The sequence below is a fragment of the Sphaerodactylus townsendi genome, linkage group LG03 (genome assembly GCF_021028975.2).
Source record: "Sphaerodactylus townsendi isolate TG3544 linkage group LG03, MPM_Stown_v2.3, whole genome shotgun sequence".
Taxonomy (NCBI): domain Eukaryota; kingdom Metazoa; phylum Chordata; class Lepidosauria; order Squamata; family Sphaerodactylidae; genus Sphaerodactylus; species Sphaerodactylus townsendi.
This window is the reverse complement of record NC_059427.1, coordinates 71,965,718-71,985,014: the sequence shown is the minus strand read 5'-3', so window position 1 is coordinate 71,985,014 and position 19,297 is coordinate 71,965,718. Positions and strand designations below refer to the sequence as shown.

Here is a 19,297-nt window from a genome sequence, read left to right as displayed (position 1 = left end):
GGGAATTTAGGACAGACCAAATGTTGGTTTGAACTTTTGAATTGCTGACACATGAAAATGAACATAAGTGTATAGAACTGGCTTAATGGATTTGATATCAACCCGTATTTATGTAATGTGGGTGCTGATGCTTGACTGATTTCTAACAGTATCTTCTGTATCACAGGTCAAGTGGATGATGTATTGGATTGTGTTTGCCTTCTTCACTACAGCAGAGACACTCACAGATATTATTCTCTCTTGGTAAGTTCTCAGCCAGTCTTAGAAGGGAAGCAGGGGGTCTATTAGCTTCCTTTTCCAAACATTTTTCTAGAATTGGCTTCTGTGCTTGAGCTATAGGCCTTTTCCATGCAAGTCATTTAAAACGTTTCTGGGAAACGTTCTGGGAAAATTGTTTCCTCTGTGGTGTTCCACACTTCATTTTCCATACAACAAAAGGAAGGGTTTTGTTGAAAAAACTTACAACAATACAATAAAAAACCCCCGAGGTTACAATTCTATGAAATTGCAGTGCTCTATATTAAGCGGCAGTATACAAATGCAATATTATAAAAATACTAAAATACAATATGCAAAATCCAGTCTCAATGAAAGTGCATTATTTGGCACTTAAGGCTGTGTGCAGTATCACATTAGACTGCAAATGTGCAATTTTAATGTCCTTCATAGCAAATGCAGATTATGCAGAAATGCTGAAAAAATGACCTGCCATTTTTTCGTGTGCCCCACCTCACTCCTTTCCCCTTTGCCTCTTGGTTTTCATCATTTCGGGCATTTTATATTTTTGGCTGTTTTTCTCACTCCTCTCCCCATCGCATTTTCTCTTGTGTGGGTAAATTTACTCTCGAGTAAACCCGTAATCACACGAAGCAGCGATTCAACAGATTTTCTTCCTGCAGTTTCTCTTACACGCGGGTAAATTTACTCGTGAGTAAACCTGCGATTACATGAAGCAATGATTCATCAGATTGACAAGGCATCGAATCAATGGATGAGCCAAAAAAATGAAACGTTTGGAGGAGGTGAGTACGGACAAACATTGTGGTAAAGGGGGGAATCGAAAATATTCTGGAGACGTTCTAAGTGATTTGTGCGGAAAAGGCCATAATAAAGACTTCAGTTTTACAATAACCCTGTGTCTGAGTGCTGTGTATGTGATTTTCTAATGGAGGCCTAAAATCTGTTGTGTATGTGATAATATTTCAAAATATTATTCTTCATATATTGAAAATGTGAATTTGCCAGACCTGCATCCTTACTCTACTTCTTGTTCTCCCCACCAAGAAAAAAATCCAAGGCCCTCTGAGGAACACACAAGGAGTATAACTGAGTGTGGGAACACTAGTTTCAAAAATGATTGGAAAAATTGTATGTGTAGGTAATTAAAAAACAAAACAAACTCTGAAACCTGAAACAAAATATAGTAATGGAAGCCTTTTTTCCGAGAGTAAATTTTAAGCACATCTAGTTCAAATCAAGAATTGTAGATTCTTTCAATGTTATATCTCATGTGTATATCTTGTGCTTTGTGAAAGAATAGTTCAAGATTTGTGCTCAGCAGTATATACTAGGAAGATTGTGAGCTGCATTGAACAGACTTACTTGTCTGTACTGGGTATTTAGAGTAGAACTGATGCTGTAATCCTACAGTAACAAGTGCATTAAAGGGTCAATAGCTCTGTTTAAAACATGAATCTGACAGTAATAAGGTTTAACTAGAAGACTTTACTGAACATGATAAGCTGGTTGAAGAGGTCAGATATTCACAGGTACAGGGCCAATTCTTTACACAGTTCTTGATAGTTATAGTCTTTTATGGCTGCCATGGACATGGTATTTTCTGCCAGAACGTAACTCTATATTTATGAGAGTGAAGAGTAACCCTTTGAATGGGTTTAGCAAGGCTATGCAGGAGCTGAGATTTCTGCAAGGTATGTTTTAGTAAAGGCACTTGTGGCCTCTTGTCATATTGATGCTGTTCCATCTATAGTGTTCTCTTCCCTTTGCTTATCCCATCTGTGCTGTTCTCTGTACTGTCAGTCTTTGTCTGTCTCTGACCTGAGCTTGATTCCACCTTTTCCATCTCTCTCAGGTTTCCTTTTTATTTCGAGTTGAAAATCGCATTTGTGATCTGGCTGCTCTCTCCCTACACCAAGGGCTCCAGCGTTCTCTACAGGAAGTTTGTTCACCCAACGCTCTCCAATAAGGAGAAGGTACTTCCTTCAGCTTGCCCTGTTTGCTAGTGCTGGAAGCTGGGTGACATTCGATTCTGTTGCAGTAAAGATCTGGAAATTAGTTGTTACTGTTACTGTTCATAATGATTGTGTGGTGGCTGCTGCTTCTATAGAAAAATTAGTTTGCAGCCTAATGGTTCTTTGTTAGCCTTAACTTTAATTACATTAATTTGGACCTCACATGTCCCAATTAGGACTCAAAGGTGTATTTGTGAGATTCCATAAGGCACTTAATGGATAATCATCAAAATTTCAGTGAGGCTGAGGAAAATGCTACTGTATGTTTGATTGGAAGTAAATCTTGTTCTCCATGGGTAGTGCTTTTCCCTGCAGTTTTCCTTTTGTTCCTTTGCTTTATGGTCTAATTAATTACTTCCTGGCCAATCGTGGTGCTGCAAATCAATTATACCCACTGAATACACCCACTAAAATCTGTTTGGGAAATTAGCAAAAAACCCTACCCTGCTAGTGGCTGGGGTGGAGACATGACAGATGCGAGAGGGAAGTACATATGGAAGCTCCTTGTCACATCAGTCATGAGAGCAAAACAGTAAATTATCCCTGAGTGATTGCAACCACTTTTAAATGGAAAATCCAGGTGATGTTGCATTCCAACCTTCTTCCGGTTTCTCTTCCCATCTTTTTTCAAACCTTGTGGCAATTTTTTTAAAAGGCAACCTCAATTCCAAGTTACTTAGTATGGTCAAAACTGACTTCTCAGGGATTCTGTCCCTATAAGTTTTATTATTTTTCCTCTACTTCCAATTTAATTAACGACCTCTTTTTTCCAAGGCTGAACACAGCATTCACAAATCAGTTGTTATCAGTTCTTGTTCAGTCAGAGAATTGAGTACTACATTTCATTTTGCAAGCAAACAATTGTAATTCCTCCCCCCTCCATTTTTACTATACTTGGTAATAGTGCTGGAATATTCTTTTAAAAAATTAAAAATTCGAGTGGCTGTGCTTGCAAAGTGAAATTCAGCACTTTAATTTTCCCTTGAAAAAGAATGGATAAATAATTGATTTGCAGCACCATGATTGTAACAGCATATCAATATGTTTGTGACTGCATAGCAATATGTCCATTACTGACTTTAAACACACACACACACACATACACACACCCCAACTTGGGAGCAGGAGACTAGCAGGAGTGCTTTCCCATTCAAAACTTGCATTGAGTATATTCTTCCTTAAAAATTACTACCAAATTATGTTTTAGAAATAATGCAGTTCAGCCAAGGAGAAGCTGGAAGATGGGTGACTGCACAACAGTGTGGAATGGAAGCTCAGAAAAGAAAACACACACACACACACACACACACACACACACACACACACACACACACACACACACACACACACACACACACACACACACACTGTAGTTTGGTGGGGAACAAGGAGTGTGTATGGAAGCAGCCAGTGAGTGAATGAGCTGTAGCAATTCCAAACTTAAATAGCTAGTATAAAATGAACTTATTATGTTATCACAGAATTTGATGCAGGGAGTGTCTGGGAATTCAGAAGGAAAAAGGACAAATATATTAGCACAATGCTCAACAATGGGAATTTGCTACAGATAACTCTTTGGGCTGGTGTTTTCACTGGTGATACCAGTGGGTTTTAATGAGCTTGGCAGGCTGTACATGATTCATAGATCATTGGCTCTCTGTATGAGTGCTGTGACTTTTGGTACTTTTTTTGTATACAGATACTAGAGTGTGTCACACTTGCCTGACAATAATTGCAAAGGACACATGCTTTTTCAAACCTGACTAGTACTGTAAAATGCTATCAGAAAAGGTTAGTCAGGTTATGTATTCTAATTTGTTAAACTAACCTTGCCCCACCCTCACCCCAGCCCCTTCCCTCTGCTTCATATTCAGGGATGGCCATTGCATTGCCCACTCTAATTTCTTTATAAATAAATATAATAGTACAAAATAATGTTTATTTGTTCCTTTCTCTGTATGTATTTTGCTGCTACCAGGAATTTAATTCCAAAGCCCTTTATACTTTCCCCTGAAATAGTGTGTCCGAGTTTTAAAGCAGATTTGAAGGTCTACGTGGTCCTGAGGAAATTACTAGTGTGGGATTCCAGGGTACATTTAACAAAATTTTATTTATATATGTTCTTTGGCTTAAATGTTTCAAGAAATAATTTACAATAAATAAAAAAAACCTGAGGCAACAATTTCTGCTGAGGTGACTTCCACTTTACAACAGTTCCCTCTCTCTTTCTTTACATATGTGAGATCATATTAGGATTTCACTCCTTTTCTAGTCTCTCACTCTCAGTACTGCACAAACTGGCTTTCTCTCTCAGTCTTCAGTACAGAATAATCTCTCTTTTCAACACATAATACTTTAAGTAATAAGCACTCCAATTTCCCTATCTTAGCTTTGATCCTTTGAATATTGATGTATACATGCTGACACATCTCATTCCATCCTAAACACTCTTACCATGTACATTTCTTCATTTGGTTCTTTATCTCCTCTAGATGGGAGTAACTTGTTCTTGAACATTTTCCCACAATTTTCACTCTGTCCCCACAAAGACAATCTGACAAATTTCCTTCATCATTTCTAGGAGTTGAGTTTTCCCAGACCAGAAGCTTCTCTAGTATGCTAACTTCATACTGGACTTCAGTGTCCTACCTAGAAATGTAACCTCCCACTTATATCCCCACTTATATACAACAATGGGCTCCTTCCCTGCACTGCCTTAGAGGCTATTTGCATGGGAAACGACTTCTGCTTTCTTGGCATCAATCAGAAAACTCATGATGTGGTCACCAACCCATTTCTATATTTCTAGCTATTAAATCACCTACTATTAGGACCATCCTTGTCACTCCCACCCAGCATATCCTTATAAGTGGATATCCATTCATCACCCAAAGAATGGTTTCCTTTTTTTACGATCACTTCAAGGATCAGTGTGATGTCCTCTTCACTTAAGATCTTCATTCTGTGTAACAGCAGAAATGTTGTCCATATAGGAGGTGGATCTCCATACCACATACCTGACGGTCTCATCCTCAGACCTCTCTACCTGTTCCAGTTCTTCCGTGTTAATCACCTCGGCTTCATGGTAGTGAACTCACAGAACTCACTGCACAGATGATAAAGCCATGACTTCTGGGCATCAAGCCATTAGTAACCTGTGGCATTTACTGCAAAACACTGGAAAGTTCTGCAACTTTCTGTCTTCACTGTTTTAGCTTCAGTTAATATTTATAAAACTATGAATAGATAGTGCTCAGCCCCACATCCTCACCCAGATGCTTAACCAGCTGACCTGTCTTGTTCTCCTTTGTTTCAGGGGCTGTGAAGCTCTGGATTTCTCTTTTCCTTTTTTTCTGGCAATAGCAAGGAGGCTTTGGTGGAATGTTAATTATTCCCAAGATTCCTGTTGTCTCTGCTTTAGCAACTAGCAAAGCCTCCTTGCTGTCCTTTTCCATAAAGGGTATCTTCCCTGATATTCCCACGTTACAGATGTGGAGCTGCTGCTATGACTTGACTACCTAGTAAATAGGTGATATTTGACCCAGAAAGTTGTGTTTCGTAGCCCAGTCTCTTAGCCACTAGTCCAGCTCTATTCCTTGAAATATCCATACTTACTGAGAGACATGAATTTTTGAGATCTGCATATCCTTAGCAACATGACAACTTTGTGCTGAACAGGGGAGCTTACTATAATCATGTGGATATTCTTATCTGGATCCAAACTGATGTGTAGATTTTCCTGCCACAGATCTTTGATATGTGATGTTTTACAGTAGAATCATTCCCCAAAAGTACTTTTCTATGGTGAGGTTTTGGACTAATTACTAATTGTTGTGTTTCTACTCTTCATTGGATTCCATTAATTCTGAAGAATAGTGAATTTGGAATATTAAACATAGTTGTTATAGGGCTCAACTATATGTTACAATTTTTCCCATGCTTATTTCAAACAGTTTTTCCCTGCAAATTTAGCTACTTGCTTGGTCAAAGGAGAGCAGTGTGAGGAAGAGAGGAAAACTTTAACTCTTTTGCTCCTTTTCTGTTTTCTCACTAGAAGAATTCAACAGTGGTTTGATTTTACTGTTCCTAAGGGAATAATGTGCACAACAGTTAGTTTTTCCCAGTTGTGGGTAAAAACAATTTGGGGGTGGCTGAGCCCATAGTTACCTGTGTGAACCAAATTACGTTGGTACTTGGAATTCTTTCTCTTGGGAATATGATGTCTTAGGAATCTTGGGAATCTTCCCCCTAGGAGGCTTTTTCAGGGTTTTAAAATTGGTAACTGACATATTAATGTATTACAATATCAACAGTTACCACTACTAATATTTAAAAGTGTCAGTGTGAGTGGGACCAGGCAAAACCTGGACTTTATTGTTCACATAGCTGTTGTCCCCCCCCCCCCAAAATTGTGGCAAAACAGGTTTTAGAAATTATGTAATAAAGCCAAGAAATCTTTGGAAGTTTACTAAAGCACCATGATGCTATGAGAAAGTGGGGAAAATATCCACTTTTTAGTAGCATCCAAGCCAGGGAAATCAGTGCATTTGGAAAACCTCATAATAGTAGAGTGATGGCTTTTCACTATGAAGTCCTTGTGTATCTTCAGCTGATTCAGTGATTGTTGATTAGAATCTCTAAAGTTCCATTTGGTTATGTGTAAATATTGTGAAGCACTTTTGTGGTCTGAATAAGGATTGTCTTAAAATTTTGAATGATTTTATTACAGCTGCTGCTATTCTAGGAATTATTTTGTAATCTAGACTTAGAACTCAGTGAATTGAAATGTACACCCTTAGTTTTCTGACAAGCTCCATGTGGGTGTTTTCAGTATTAGATGTGAGAGCGAAACAATGCTGAGGACAAGAAATCTGTGCCTCATTAATAAGGAAGTATCTTATTGATGGGGATCTGTCTACTATGTTAGCAGTCATGTTGTCATTAAATAAAGCATTCTGGGTATTACTCATGATTTCCCTGCTGCAGTCCAAATTTAGCACTTTGAATTGTTGGGAATCAAACAATAAAATATTGCTAATTTTCCTTTGTCCTGTGCTGAATGAAAAGTGCTAGTCTCATGAATCTACCTAGTTGTAAGGCTCTGTTACTCCAGTCAATAATTGAGACTCTAGAATGGCTCAAGAACTCTATTGAACTGTGTCAGGACCTAGATGCAGAAAGCCAGAGCTGGAGAGCCTGTCTTCTGCACTTACATTTATCTCTGAGATACAGCGTGTGTGTAGAGGGTTAGAGAGTATCAGCAAGATCTGTGCCTTTAGGGCTGTTGATGGGCAGAGTTAAAAGAAACAGCAAAAAGAGGCTGGTTGAGATTTCAGTAAGCAGCTGCAGGGCAGGTACTGGGCTGCTTCCTTGCATATAAACAGATAAATGTGCGGAGAGCCCTCTGCAAGCCCACTGCACAGAGAAAAGTCTCAAGATAAGTTTTCTTTGTGTAGTCAGCCCCTGAGAATCAAAAGTTTGAAGTACTAAATTGTATACTAATGAATACAACTTGTGAGTGACCAGGACATTTACAAGGCCAAATCGCTATCCACCTTTAGAACATAAGAACATAAGAACAAGCCAGCTGGATCAGACCAAAGTCCATCTAGTCCAGCTCTCTGCTACTCGCAGTGGCCCACCAGGTGCCTTTGGGAGCTCACATGTAGGATGTGAACGCAATGGCCTTCTTAAGTGCTGTTGCTCCCCCGGATCACCTGGTCTGTTAAGGCATTTGCAATCTCAGATCAAGGAGGATCAAGATTGGTAGCCATAAATCGACTTCTCCTCCATAAATCTGTCCAAGCCCCTTTTAAAGCTATCCAGGTTAGTGGCCATCACCACCTCCTGTGGCAACATATTCCAAACACCAATCACACATTGCGTGAAGAAGTGTTTCCTTTTATTAGTCCTAATTCTTCCCCCCCCAGCATTTTCAATGAATGCCCCCTGGTTCTAGTATTGTGAGAAAGAGAGAAAAATTTCTCTCTGTCAACATTTTCTACCCCTATGCATAATTTTGTAGACTTCAACTCATATCCCCTCAGACGCCTCTCTCCAAACTAAAGAGTCCCAAACACTGCAGCCTCTCCTCATAGGAAGGTGCTCCAGTCCCTCAGTCATCCTTGCTTGCCCTTCTTCTTGCACTTTTTCTATCTCTTCAATATCCTTTTTGAGATGCATGGCAATTACCCGAACTGGGACACACTAGTATCTGGCAAGGGTCGCCTACCTCATCTGCTTTTATATAAGGGCATGACAATCTTTGCAAGTTTTATTCTCAATTCCTTTCCTAATTATCCCCAGCATAGAGTTTGCCTTTTTCACAGCTGCCATGCATTGAGTTGACATTCCCATGGAACTATCAACTAAGACGCCTAAATCCCTTTCCTGGTCTGTGCACTGATAAAGCACTGACCCCTGTAGCATGTATGTGAAGTTTGGATTTTTTGCCCCTATGTGCATCATCACTGGCAGTATCTCTGCTACATTTGAACTGCATTTGCCATTTCTGGAGCCCACTCACCTAATTTATCAAGGTCCGCTTGGAGCTCTTCTGCAAGAATCCTTTGTGGTTCTCACCACTCCCACATAATTTGGTATCACTCTGCAAACTTGGCCACCAGGCTCCACCCCCTACTTCCAGGTCATTTATGAATAGGTTAAAGAGCACTGGTCCCAAAACGGATCCTTGGGGACACTCTACTCACATCTCTCCTCCATTGTGAGAGAACTTCCCATTTACACTCTTAATTCTCTTTTGTTTCCTGTTTCCTCAACCAGTTTTTAATCCATAGGGGACTTCCCCTCTTATTCCTTCATTGCTGAGTTTTCTCAACAGTCTCTGGTGAGGAACTTTGTCAAAAGCCTTTTGGAAATCCAAGTAGACAATGTCCAATCGTTCACTCCTCTGTCCACATGCCTGTCTTACACCCCTCAAAGAACTCTAGTAAGTTTGTAATACAGGATTTCGTTTTGCAAAAGTTTTTTCATGCTGACTCTTTCTCAGCAGGTCTTGCTTTTCTACATGTTTTATAAATTTTATCTTTTAATGATAGATCTCTACTAATTTACCAGGAACAGATGTCAAACTGACTGGCCTGTAATTTCCCGGGTCCCCCCTAGATCCTTTCTTAAAGATTGGTGTGACGTTGGCCATCTTCCAGTCTTCAGGGATGGAGCCTGATTCCAGGGATAAGTTGCATATTAAAGTGAGAAGATCAGCAATTTCATGCTTGAGCTCTTTAAGAACTCTTGGGTGAATGCAATCTGGGCCAGGGGATTTGGTAACATTTAGTTTATCAATGGCTGCCAGAACTTCTTCCTTGTCTACCACTATCTTCGCTAGTTCCTCGGATTCGCCTCCTAAGAAGCTTGGTTCAGGTGCAGGAATGTTCCTCACCTCCTCTTGGGTGAAGACAGATGCAAAGAATTCATTCAGCTTCTCTGCAATCTCCCTGCCATCTTTTAGCACACCCTTTGTTCCTTTGTCATCTAACGGGCCTACCGCTTCCCTTGCTGGTTTCCTTTGCCACCTTTAGTAATAGATTGCTTACATAAAGGAGTCCATCAGGATTTCATTCTCTCCAGGGTGGATGAATCAGACAAGCAAATAAAGAGTTATTTCCAGGCTCAGATAATTTGAGAGTAGTATCTGATACATACATCAATAATCAGCTACTCTGTTACATCATGTTGCATTGAAATTAGCTTTTAGCATTATCCTTACATCTGCCCAAATTGTTCTGTGAAGTTTTTCAAGGCTCTGATACTAATCTTGCTGTAAGGTACATCCATGTGAAAAATGTTTTTTTCCTCCAGGTCTTCAAAGTCTAGCTAGGAGGATTGCTTATATTAAATGAAATTATCTCTTCTGCATCCATTCTTATTGAAGGGTGAAGTATGAACTTCTCCCTTTTTCTGCTGAATTCTGCTGTTTGTTGATAGAGCCAAAATGTAATATTGCTTAAGTTAATTAGTCTAGTTGTATGTTTCTATCCATATGGACATGCTATACCTGTTCATGTTTTTTTATATACATTTGACCATACCATTCCCATTTAGCATTGGAAGCTTTAGTCACTGAACAGAAGGGTTTGGTATTTGAGAAGGTATGAACAACTTTACCTATGACTTAAGTTTGCTTGGTGAGACAAACTGAGGATTTCTGATCTGTGTGATAAAGGAAATCATTGTCCCAACTATATGAACGCCTACTCTCGGAGGCTTTAAAATTGTTGTGCGTGAGTGTGCATCTCTCACTAGAGGGCTATAGTTATACAGTTTTAATCTTTAAATATGATCTTCCCCCAATTAAATCCTAGGAAATTGATGAGTACATCAGCCAGGCCCGTGACAAGAGTTATGAAACTATGATGAGAGTTGGCAAGCGAGGATTAAATTTGGCAGCCAATGCAGCAGTTACTGCAGCTGCAAAGGTAACCTCATACTTGTGTGCAATGTCTGCTCTATTCTGTGCTGCTGGACTAATGTTTGGTATAATGCCAGCACCCCCACATCACCCAGACTGGCTTCCTGGCATCTGTTGGGCTGTTCCTTCTAGCTATAGCTGTTTTTAACATGAGACAGTTTCATTCTTTTATCTGGTAGCCAAGCTATGTCCTTCATACCATTATCTTGCCCTTGTACCTCCTGTGGGCCATAAACCATTTCCAGTATGTTTCCTGTGATTCATTTGGAATGATTTAATGCACATGGATAGTTGAAATCTGCTATTGTGTCTTAAAGGGCCAAGGAGTTTTATCTGAAAAGCTACGGAGTTTCAGTATGCAGGATCTGACCTTGATCCGGGATGATGACACTGTGCATTTAAGGAGCCCTGAACCACGCTTGCATACTTCTGCTACTGGCCTTCTTGAAACAGTTGATGATTCAGGTACAAGCAACCTGTTGATTGAGGACTAGCCAGTCAGGACTGCAGCCTCTTACATGAAAGGGGGGAGCGGGCTGTGTGATTAACCAAAGGACCAACCAATCAGTGATATGCAAATCTGTCTTCTGCCAAAAGCCAGAACAGACTACCACTGTGCCCAGTTTGAGCAGAAAGGTTGTACATGTGTCTATTCAGTAGTGAGTGTATCTCTACTATAAGAAGCTCCCCACTGAAACTATGTACAACTGCCATTACCCCAAGAGTCTTACTTCCACAGGAAATAGGTATTCTACTGTGCTCTGAAAGGCAGAATGAGTGTTTCCATTCTACCTTTGCTCAAATGATACTAAATAGGTTGAAATGGTCATTGTTACTTTCACTGTAAGACATTACAAGATACAATAACAACATTTAAATCTAGCAAAGATTTCTAGTAAGGCAAAATAATGCAATTGCACTGGGATTGTAGAACAGTGGGAAAATACACAACATCAGTGTAGTTGCAAATACTTTACCCATAATAAAAGTCACCTCCTGAGGTGCTCCATTGCTGCTGCCACTTTGCTACCTCTGCAAGAATGTTCTCCTGAACAATTTTGTTTTGTACATTTTGCAAAATCAGCAGAAGTGTGTGGGTCTTTCTGATAGCCTCAGGCACACCATTACACAAGGTCAGAGCCACCAAAGGGAGTGTATGTGAATTTTACCTGTTGCCAATTTTACCTGTTTGTAGGGTAGTACCTTCAGAAGGGCTTTCTCATATGAGCAGAGGTGTCACAGTGGAACATAGCAGAAAAGGCAGCCCTGCAGGGATGCATGCCTAATGCGTTTAAGGGCTTTGTAGGTGATACCTGGAACCTTGCATTGAACCTGGTAGCTGATTGATAAGCCATGGAGTATCTGCAGAAAGGGGGTGCGAGCAGCTCAGGGTTGGAGTTCAGTTGCAAAAATGGTATTCAAACCAGGGGTACTTTTCTTATCTTGCTGCCCTTCTCTCTAGAATAGATGCATTTCTTCATTTGGTCTCCAATACCAGAGCTGATACCTACATCTCAGTAGGAAGGGGAATGGATTCAAAATCTCACCTCTTTCCCCACAGTAGACTTCCATTTCAGATTGTAGCCTTGTTCTCTCCTTAGGTACTTCCTGCTATTCCTCAGCAGATGAGGTGTCTGGATCTCAAAAACATAATGGGACCCAGTCTGATGCCAGAACGGACCCATCAGATGATGATGCAGACAAAGCTCCCAAGCGGACACAGAGCCTTAAAGTTCCTAAAAAAGTGACAAAGACTGAGGTGAGCTAGAATTGTTTTACATAGGTTGCACCTAGACTTTGTGGCCAGCTGTACCTTAAGATACTAAAAAATATGCTGCTGTACCTTAGGATTTGTCTTTTCTACATATATTATTTGCTGAAGAGCACAATTGGACTTTGTTACATTGTATAGATCACAGCTTTAAGACTGAATAGGGACAGGTGGTTGTGCAGGAGATATTCCCATATGGAAGGTACACTTCCCAATTTAGTGAAAAGGAGCACCCCCTGTGTATTTTTTGGATTTTAATTTTTTTACATCTTTTTGCTGTCATAATCACATTTCACTACTCAACGAGGGCAATTTAAAATCAGTGTTCATGTTTCTCAGTGCAGTATTTAACCATGAAAAGGACAGGGTCAATCACCCATAGACTCCTGCCCTGCCCTGAAATAAAGCAAACTTGGGAGAGGAAAACTTGTTTCGGGGGCCGGGGGCCGGGGGCGGGTGGGTGGGCGGAGTTATGCTATAACAAGCAGGCAAACGCAAGAGATGGAAAGCTTGCATTATTCCTGAGCACTAGAATACACTGAAGGCTTTCTAAAATGTTATTGTTATTGAGCAATTTTCCTTAAGCATTATTCATGCACCCAAAGTTTTAAAGAGGGAAAAGAGGATGGGTGGAGATTGATGACAGTGGAGAGATAGCAATGAAGGGGTGATATAATGGTAACGTTCAGCTGGCGTGAAAAGGAAAGCACAACTAATACCATATTACTGTGTGCCATGTGGAATCTCCATTAAAAGTGCAGACTGAGAAAATATCACACTGGTAACATGATGGGGACATTAAAACTCCTTAGTGTGGAAGTATCCCTAGTCAGTGTCTGTATTGTGGTTTAGCTGCCTTGATATCCTGCTGTAGATCACAGCTAATTACAGAAATGATTGGGGGACAAGTGCAGGCTGTAAGTGGTTTCTTTGGGGGAGTGTTTCTGGGGAGACTTCTGGGGCATATCCTGTGCATTCAGACATGCCTTCAGAGTAGTTCAGAGTACAAATTATCTTTGAGTGTGTTGGTTGTTATGTATTGTCAAGCACTTTGCGATTTCTTGAGATGAATTGTTACAAGGCAACAAAATGTGTGTAGGTTGGAGTAGTTGGTTGGTTCTTGCTCTGAGTGCTTTCAGCTAATTGCTTTATGAGTGCTTTTTTTTCTTTGATAGAAATTATCTTTGGTTACTGCTGATATCTGTTAAACCTGGTCATTCTAAGTTGTTTCATTGATACTAGGTTAAAAATAAGGTAGCAATCAATTAATATTCTTAAGTAATGTTCCCCTAGTTCTGGAAGTAATCACTTAGTTGTCTCAAAAAAACTGAATAAAGCCCTTTCAGATTTTTTAAAAGTCTTTACTGTGTCCTGAAACTCCCCTGTTTACCTGAAAGAAAAGCTCATTTCCCCCCTTGTTCCATCAAGAGAAAGAGAAGCCTGTTGACATACAAGTTGCAGTCATGAACCTTTTTCTAGGGGGATCATTTTAGATTCATCCTTGTCTTCCATTGGTTAAGGGTAATCGATTTATACTCAGGGTTGTCTTTCCTTTAGGTAAATACATGTGATTTCATGGCACTTCTCTCTCTTGTTTTGCAGCCCCCACAAAAGACTGTGAAAGCTCGTCCTAAGAAGAAAGCTACCGGCTCTAGTACTGCTGGCGAGTCAGCGTAACGACACCCTAGCCTGTCTGTCCCAGAGTTCTTCTGTCTCTTTGAGGGGCACTCTACAAGGAAAAGGAAGCGGAAATCATGTACATAACAGCTACTGCTTTGTAGAGCTCATTCAAAGTCGAGAGGGTGACTGAAATTTGGCACACAGATCAGAGGATGGCCATCCTCAGGAATTATTAAGTTTTCATCCTTGTGATGAAGAAAAACGCTAATCTGTCTGTATATAGCCTGTTGCTTTGGGATTCCCTCTCTGTGTAACCCTAATAGGGAAAGTCTTTGCTGGAGCCACTCTTTAATTAGGGTTAGAGCCATCTTTAGCAGAGAGGTGGGGAAAAAATCAAGACTGGTGCTGCTGAAATTCCAGTTGGAGGAGGGGAGCATCCTGCAGTATTTCAGTATTTCACTGGATGTCCATGCTGTAGCTGCTGTGTGGAGTGGTTAGGAAGTGCCTGAAGCAAAGTGACTGTTACTGAAAAATGAATCACCCGTACTAGTTTTGGCTAGAAAAGGACTGAAGTGATGGCTTGCTTGGTGCTTTGCTACATGGGCAGTGGCTCACTTTTAATGGCTGAGGTAATGAGTCAAGGGGGGGGGGAGAAAGGGGCTTGGTGGGGAACTGTAGGTTTTGTGGACGGGGTTGAAGGTAAGAATGCAAGTAGCTGCCTGCTTTACCAGTGTCTGGTACCTGTTTCCAAGCAGCCTCTTTTTTGCTTGGGTGAAGATGTTGCAGCTTTGCTTTCATTCAGTTGGGTAGTAAGAATGGTTTGCATGTTTGTCCCAAGTAGGATAGTGTTAGGGAAGAGGGTTAAGAGGATCTGTGTGGATATATGCCAGTATTGCTCTGAAGTATTGCAATCCTGGAAAGCTGCTCTCCAGCAACTATAACACTTGGCTTTTCCTCCAGAGTTGCCTTTACGTTTTAGATTTTCCAGATCAGTCCATTTTTGGTAAGAACTGTTGGTAAAAGCAGAATAATCTGGAGGATGGTTGGATGGCTGATGTTTAAGGTTCTGCTGGGAATTTAAATATTTTATTTGCACTAAGAATATAAGGCTGGAGCTTGAGCAATGCAGCCTGGTGAGCAGGCAAAAATAGCAGGCCATTTCAGGAGCCTTTGTGAGTGCTGTCTTGCAATATGGGGATACTATAAAAGATTCCGTGGCTGCACAATGAATAATGTTACTCAGCTCTCAGGAACTACCCATTTCTACCATCTTCCCTTCTTGCTAACTCTAGTTAGTTAGAGGCAATATTATGTAGTGCTTGAAATCACATACTGTGTAGTGAAGATCAGAGCTTTGTTGATTTTTGTTTAGAATTTTAAACAAATGGATGAAAAAAATCTTCAACAGCTCTTCTATTCCAGCCACCTTAACATAAGACTATCCTATTGCAGGGGTACTGAGGAGACGGTATATAATTCTACTACTTTGCAATCCCTTGTGATAACATTCTTCATATTCTGAATGTGCCAAAGCCACCATCCTTTAAATGGGAACAATGTAACATGTGGGGCCCAAGTTTCAGTAACCCTCACTTAAATGCACTACAGGTTTATTCACGAGATCTGAAAGTGGGTGGCATTGTGAGATGAGTTTCAGTGCACAATGAAATAGCCGTGTAGTTACTTTGTTCTTTGGATAAAATCCTGATTTTTTTCTCAGCACAGGCTGATACTCACTGCTTCCTTAAAGATGTTTTATTCAAAAGTTGTTCCATTGAGTCTAATGGAACGTAGAGGACCACACCTTTATGCTTATGCTTATTTCAGTAGTAACTGTGAAGAGAAGACCCACCATTAAGATTGCCTAGGCATTTTTCTAGAGGACATTGTCTTATTTACAATTCAGTGACATGTTCATACTTTTATACTGTATTTTGTTCTTAGACACCTGCCAATTCAGCTTTAGCAAGAAAAAAGAGAACAATTCACATTCATGCCGTTTCCTTTTGGCAGCAGCTGTTTAATGCCAAAGACTTGGCAAACAATGAAAGAAATTTTGTAATTTGTCAAGGATGCCAATCCTGAATCTCAGATTAGCCTTTTAGCAGTTGGGAAACTGACTTTGGTTTGCTAAGTGTGAGAATGTCAAAACATGTGCTTTTTACACAGCTGATCACTCTCCTAGTCCTGCTCTGTTAGTCTTGAGTGGTTCTCATTGAATGTGGAGCCTCCATATAAAACTATTCCTCTTTCTTATAGTGGTATTCCATATCATTTGAAGAAATGTGTTTGGATAATGTCATGACTGTAAATGAGGCCTTTCTAGTTCTACAGTATGAGAGGAGGAAGGGCATTTCTGGCAAAGTAGCACTACTTTATCTGATTGCTGTTTGTGCGTAACAATGCACTGTGGTTTTTGCTTGTACATATTGTCTTGCATTTTTCACAAGCACATTTTATACTTTTTAGGGGATCCCCTGTGACTCTTTGTGTAAGGTGAATGATTTTGCATAGAAGTTGATGGCCTGAGATCAGGTTTACTAACTTTGCCCTGCAGGAACAGACTCTCCTGCAGCTGTGGCCAGCCCCTGTGCGGATTCCAAGGAGGTACAAGGTTCTGCAGTAGGAATGCTGAGGGTAACCGTCCACCCCCAAAATCAAATCTGTCACAAATAATTCTGAATTCTTTAAGAGCATTGCTATGTTAGCATAAGCATAAGCATTTTATTGTCATTGTGCACGCAGAACGAAATTTACAGCAGCATTCCTCGAAGCACACAATTTCAGACTCATACATCATCCTCACTTTCCCCTTCCTCCCCCATCCCTACACAGCCCCAAATACATCAATATGAAGCAGCGGAGTTTAGCATAGCCACAGCTCTAGAGTAGAAGCTGTCTCTAAGCCTCTTTGTCCTAGTTCTGAGGGCCCTGTATCGTCTGCCAGATGGTAACAGTTTAAAAAGAGAGTGTGCTGGATGAGACGGGTCCCTCAGAATATTTTGGGCTTTATTTAGGCTTCGGGTTATTTAGCACTCTATGTTAGAAGAGTGCTACATTTGTTATGTGTGGCGGCTCAACCAAGACTCAGTAAACTTCCCATTTTTGCTGTTCTTCAGGATCTGCAAAAACAGGAGTTGTCAAGCACCTGAGAAACTACAGTATAAGGCTGCAGGGCTGCATCTGGCTCAGTTAGTTACATTATGCACATCTGTCTTAGTCTAATTGAACATGACAAACCTAGTGTCATGTTCTTAGAGGATCATTGCATAGTATTTTCCAAGGTTTCAGCCTGTTTTGTTTGCTGTTCTGTGACACATGGCTCTAATGTTTTTTTACTTTGCTTTCTCACCCTCCCCCATGCTTTCAAGAGTAGTCTAGCATAGGCCTGTGGAGTATAACAGCATTTTGAGTACTGAAACTCCCAGTTAGTTCACTGAGAAGGGATTCAGACTTGTGTAAAAATCCATTAAGTGGGTTATGTATCTTGTTGCATGGAGGATTCTCCCCACTGACTGCTACTATCTTTAAGAAAGGTTATCATGATTTTTATCTTGTGATAAAAGCTTCTATAAATGAAACTACCTTGGGATAGCTGCAGTCACCATGTAAATAACACTATCATCTGAGTGCATCTTTTCCCACCTAATTTATTGGGAAGTGTATGGTGGAAGAATTTAGGATTTTCTTCTAGATGGCTAGCTGCAAATATAAGGGTGAAGGATCATTAAAGCATTTTGGGCAGCTTCATTGAAATGCAAAGAACCTCTGATCTCATAGAAAGTGGCATTGGTTCAGTGATTTCCTGCATTGTATCCACCATCTTCCTTCACTAGCATTTTCTGATACAATAGTAATAGAAGGGTGCGAAAGCACACATACACACCTAACAGAAGACTGTAGCATGATAGTGATGCTGTAGCAAGATATTTTCACACATTTATTGGAGAATGATATGCCCTATTTATTTTGCATAGGTCTTTTTGCCAGGTCAGAATAAAATCTAGAGAGGACTCCCATCCAAAAATCTGTATGGTCTTCCCCGTTTCAGCAAAAAGTGTTCCTTGTAAAATACAAAGTTTTTCCCTACTGCAGGAATAAGTTCTGGGTATTTGTGTGTGAGAGAGAGAGTGGGCAGGTTTACAGCCTTTCTAGATGCAGAATCTCCAACCTCTTTGTATCAGAGCAAACTTCTCAGGATCACAAAGAATCATATCTTGGTATCAGAGAATAAGAAAGGGTCATCTTCTATTCAACGAACTTCTGTTAATGTAAACAAGTGCAAAAGTTTTCACTTTGGAGCTGCTGCTTATTGTGGCAAGTCATTCATTTTCCTGTCTTGATCCAATGATTCCGCAGCAAGGGTCTGATTTCCTTTAGCCAGGATTGCTAGAATCTCAAACAAGCTTTAGAGTTTTTGCATTGTTGGCGCTCTCTTATATAAAAAGGCAGTTTTGCTGTCAACATTTTACAAAAACTCAGGTAGGCTTGCATGAATGTTCATAGCAGTTCAAGGCTCACAGCAGAGCCCAGAATGGAAGTTCACCAGGTTTATTCAATTGGAAAAGAAACCAGAGTGGTTTGGATCTTTTTAAAAAGTCAGCGATCTGCCCCACAAGGTAGCTTTGGGAAAAAAGGAGGGGTGAGTTTCTGGCCATCTGAAGCTAGCGATCTGCCCGGAGCCCCTTCCTCCCCCACTGTTCCCTCCACCAGCAGGATGCAGGGTGGGCTGCAGATGAAGGAGCACCTCAAGTGAGCCTTGGATGGACCTGAGACAGCAACCATCAGAGAAGGCATGGACACCCTCTAGTGTGTCTTATGCTTCTTGTGCAGCCCACCGTGGATGGATCTGAGGCAGCCGTACATGAGAGCAGGTGTGCTACTCCTTTCAGATCACTGGCATCCCAGCAGAGGGCAAGGATTGGAATGCAAGGTGAAGTGCAGGGGAAGGGCTTTTGCAGCCTACCTTGGACCCCAGAAAACAGTGACATAGAAGGTTGGCGCAAATGCCAGTTTGGCACCTTTAATGGCTGCTTGGCTCATTCGAGCAATGATCCAGCCTGCTGGAGAGAGGGTGTTTTGCCCTTTCCTTCCATGTTCCTTCAGCAGTTAAATCCTCCTCTGAAGCTGCACTTTGAAGCTTGCATCTGGGTTGACCTTCAGTGTTGTTGGCTGGGTTGTGGTGCTGCTCCCTGTCCTGCTGGTCACTGTATAACATATTTG

At 40.7% G+C, this 19,297-nt stretch overlaps 1 protein-coding gene across 1 annotated transcript in view; it reads left to right on the top strand.

The window, feature by feature from the left end:
• The window catches only part of REEP2 (receptor accessory protein 2), a 30,912-nt gene extending 14,583 nt beyond the window's left edge, over positions 1-16,329 (top strand). The window contains exons 3-8 of the mRNA XM_048489875.1: positions 167-243; positions 2,093-2,213; positions 10,577-10,690; positions 11,001-11,148; positions 12,285-12,442; positions 14,057-16,329. Of these exons, the coding sequence (XP_048345832.1) occupies positions 167-243; positions 2,093-2,213; positions 10,577-10,690; positions 11,001-11,148; positions 12,285-12,442; positions 14,057-14,131 (693 nt within the window). The 3' untranslated portion in view covers positions 14,132-16,329. The remainder of the gene's footprint in view (positions 1-166; positions 244-2,092; positions 2,214-10,576; positions 10,691-11,000; positions 11,149-12,284; positions 12,443-14,056) is intronic.
• The last annotated feature ends 2,968 nt before the right edge of the window (positions 16,330-19,297 follow it).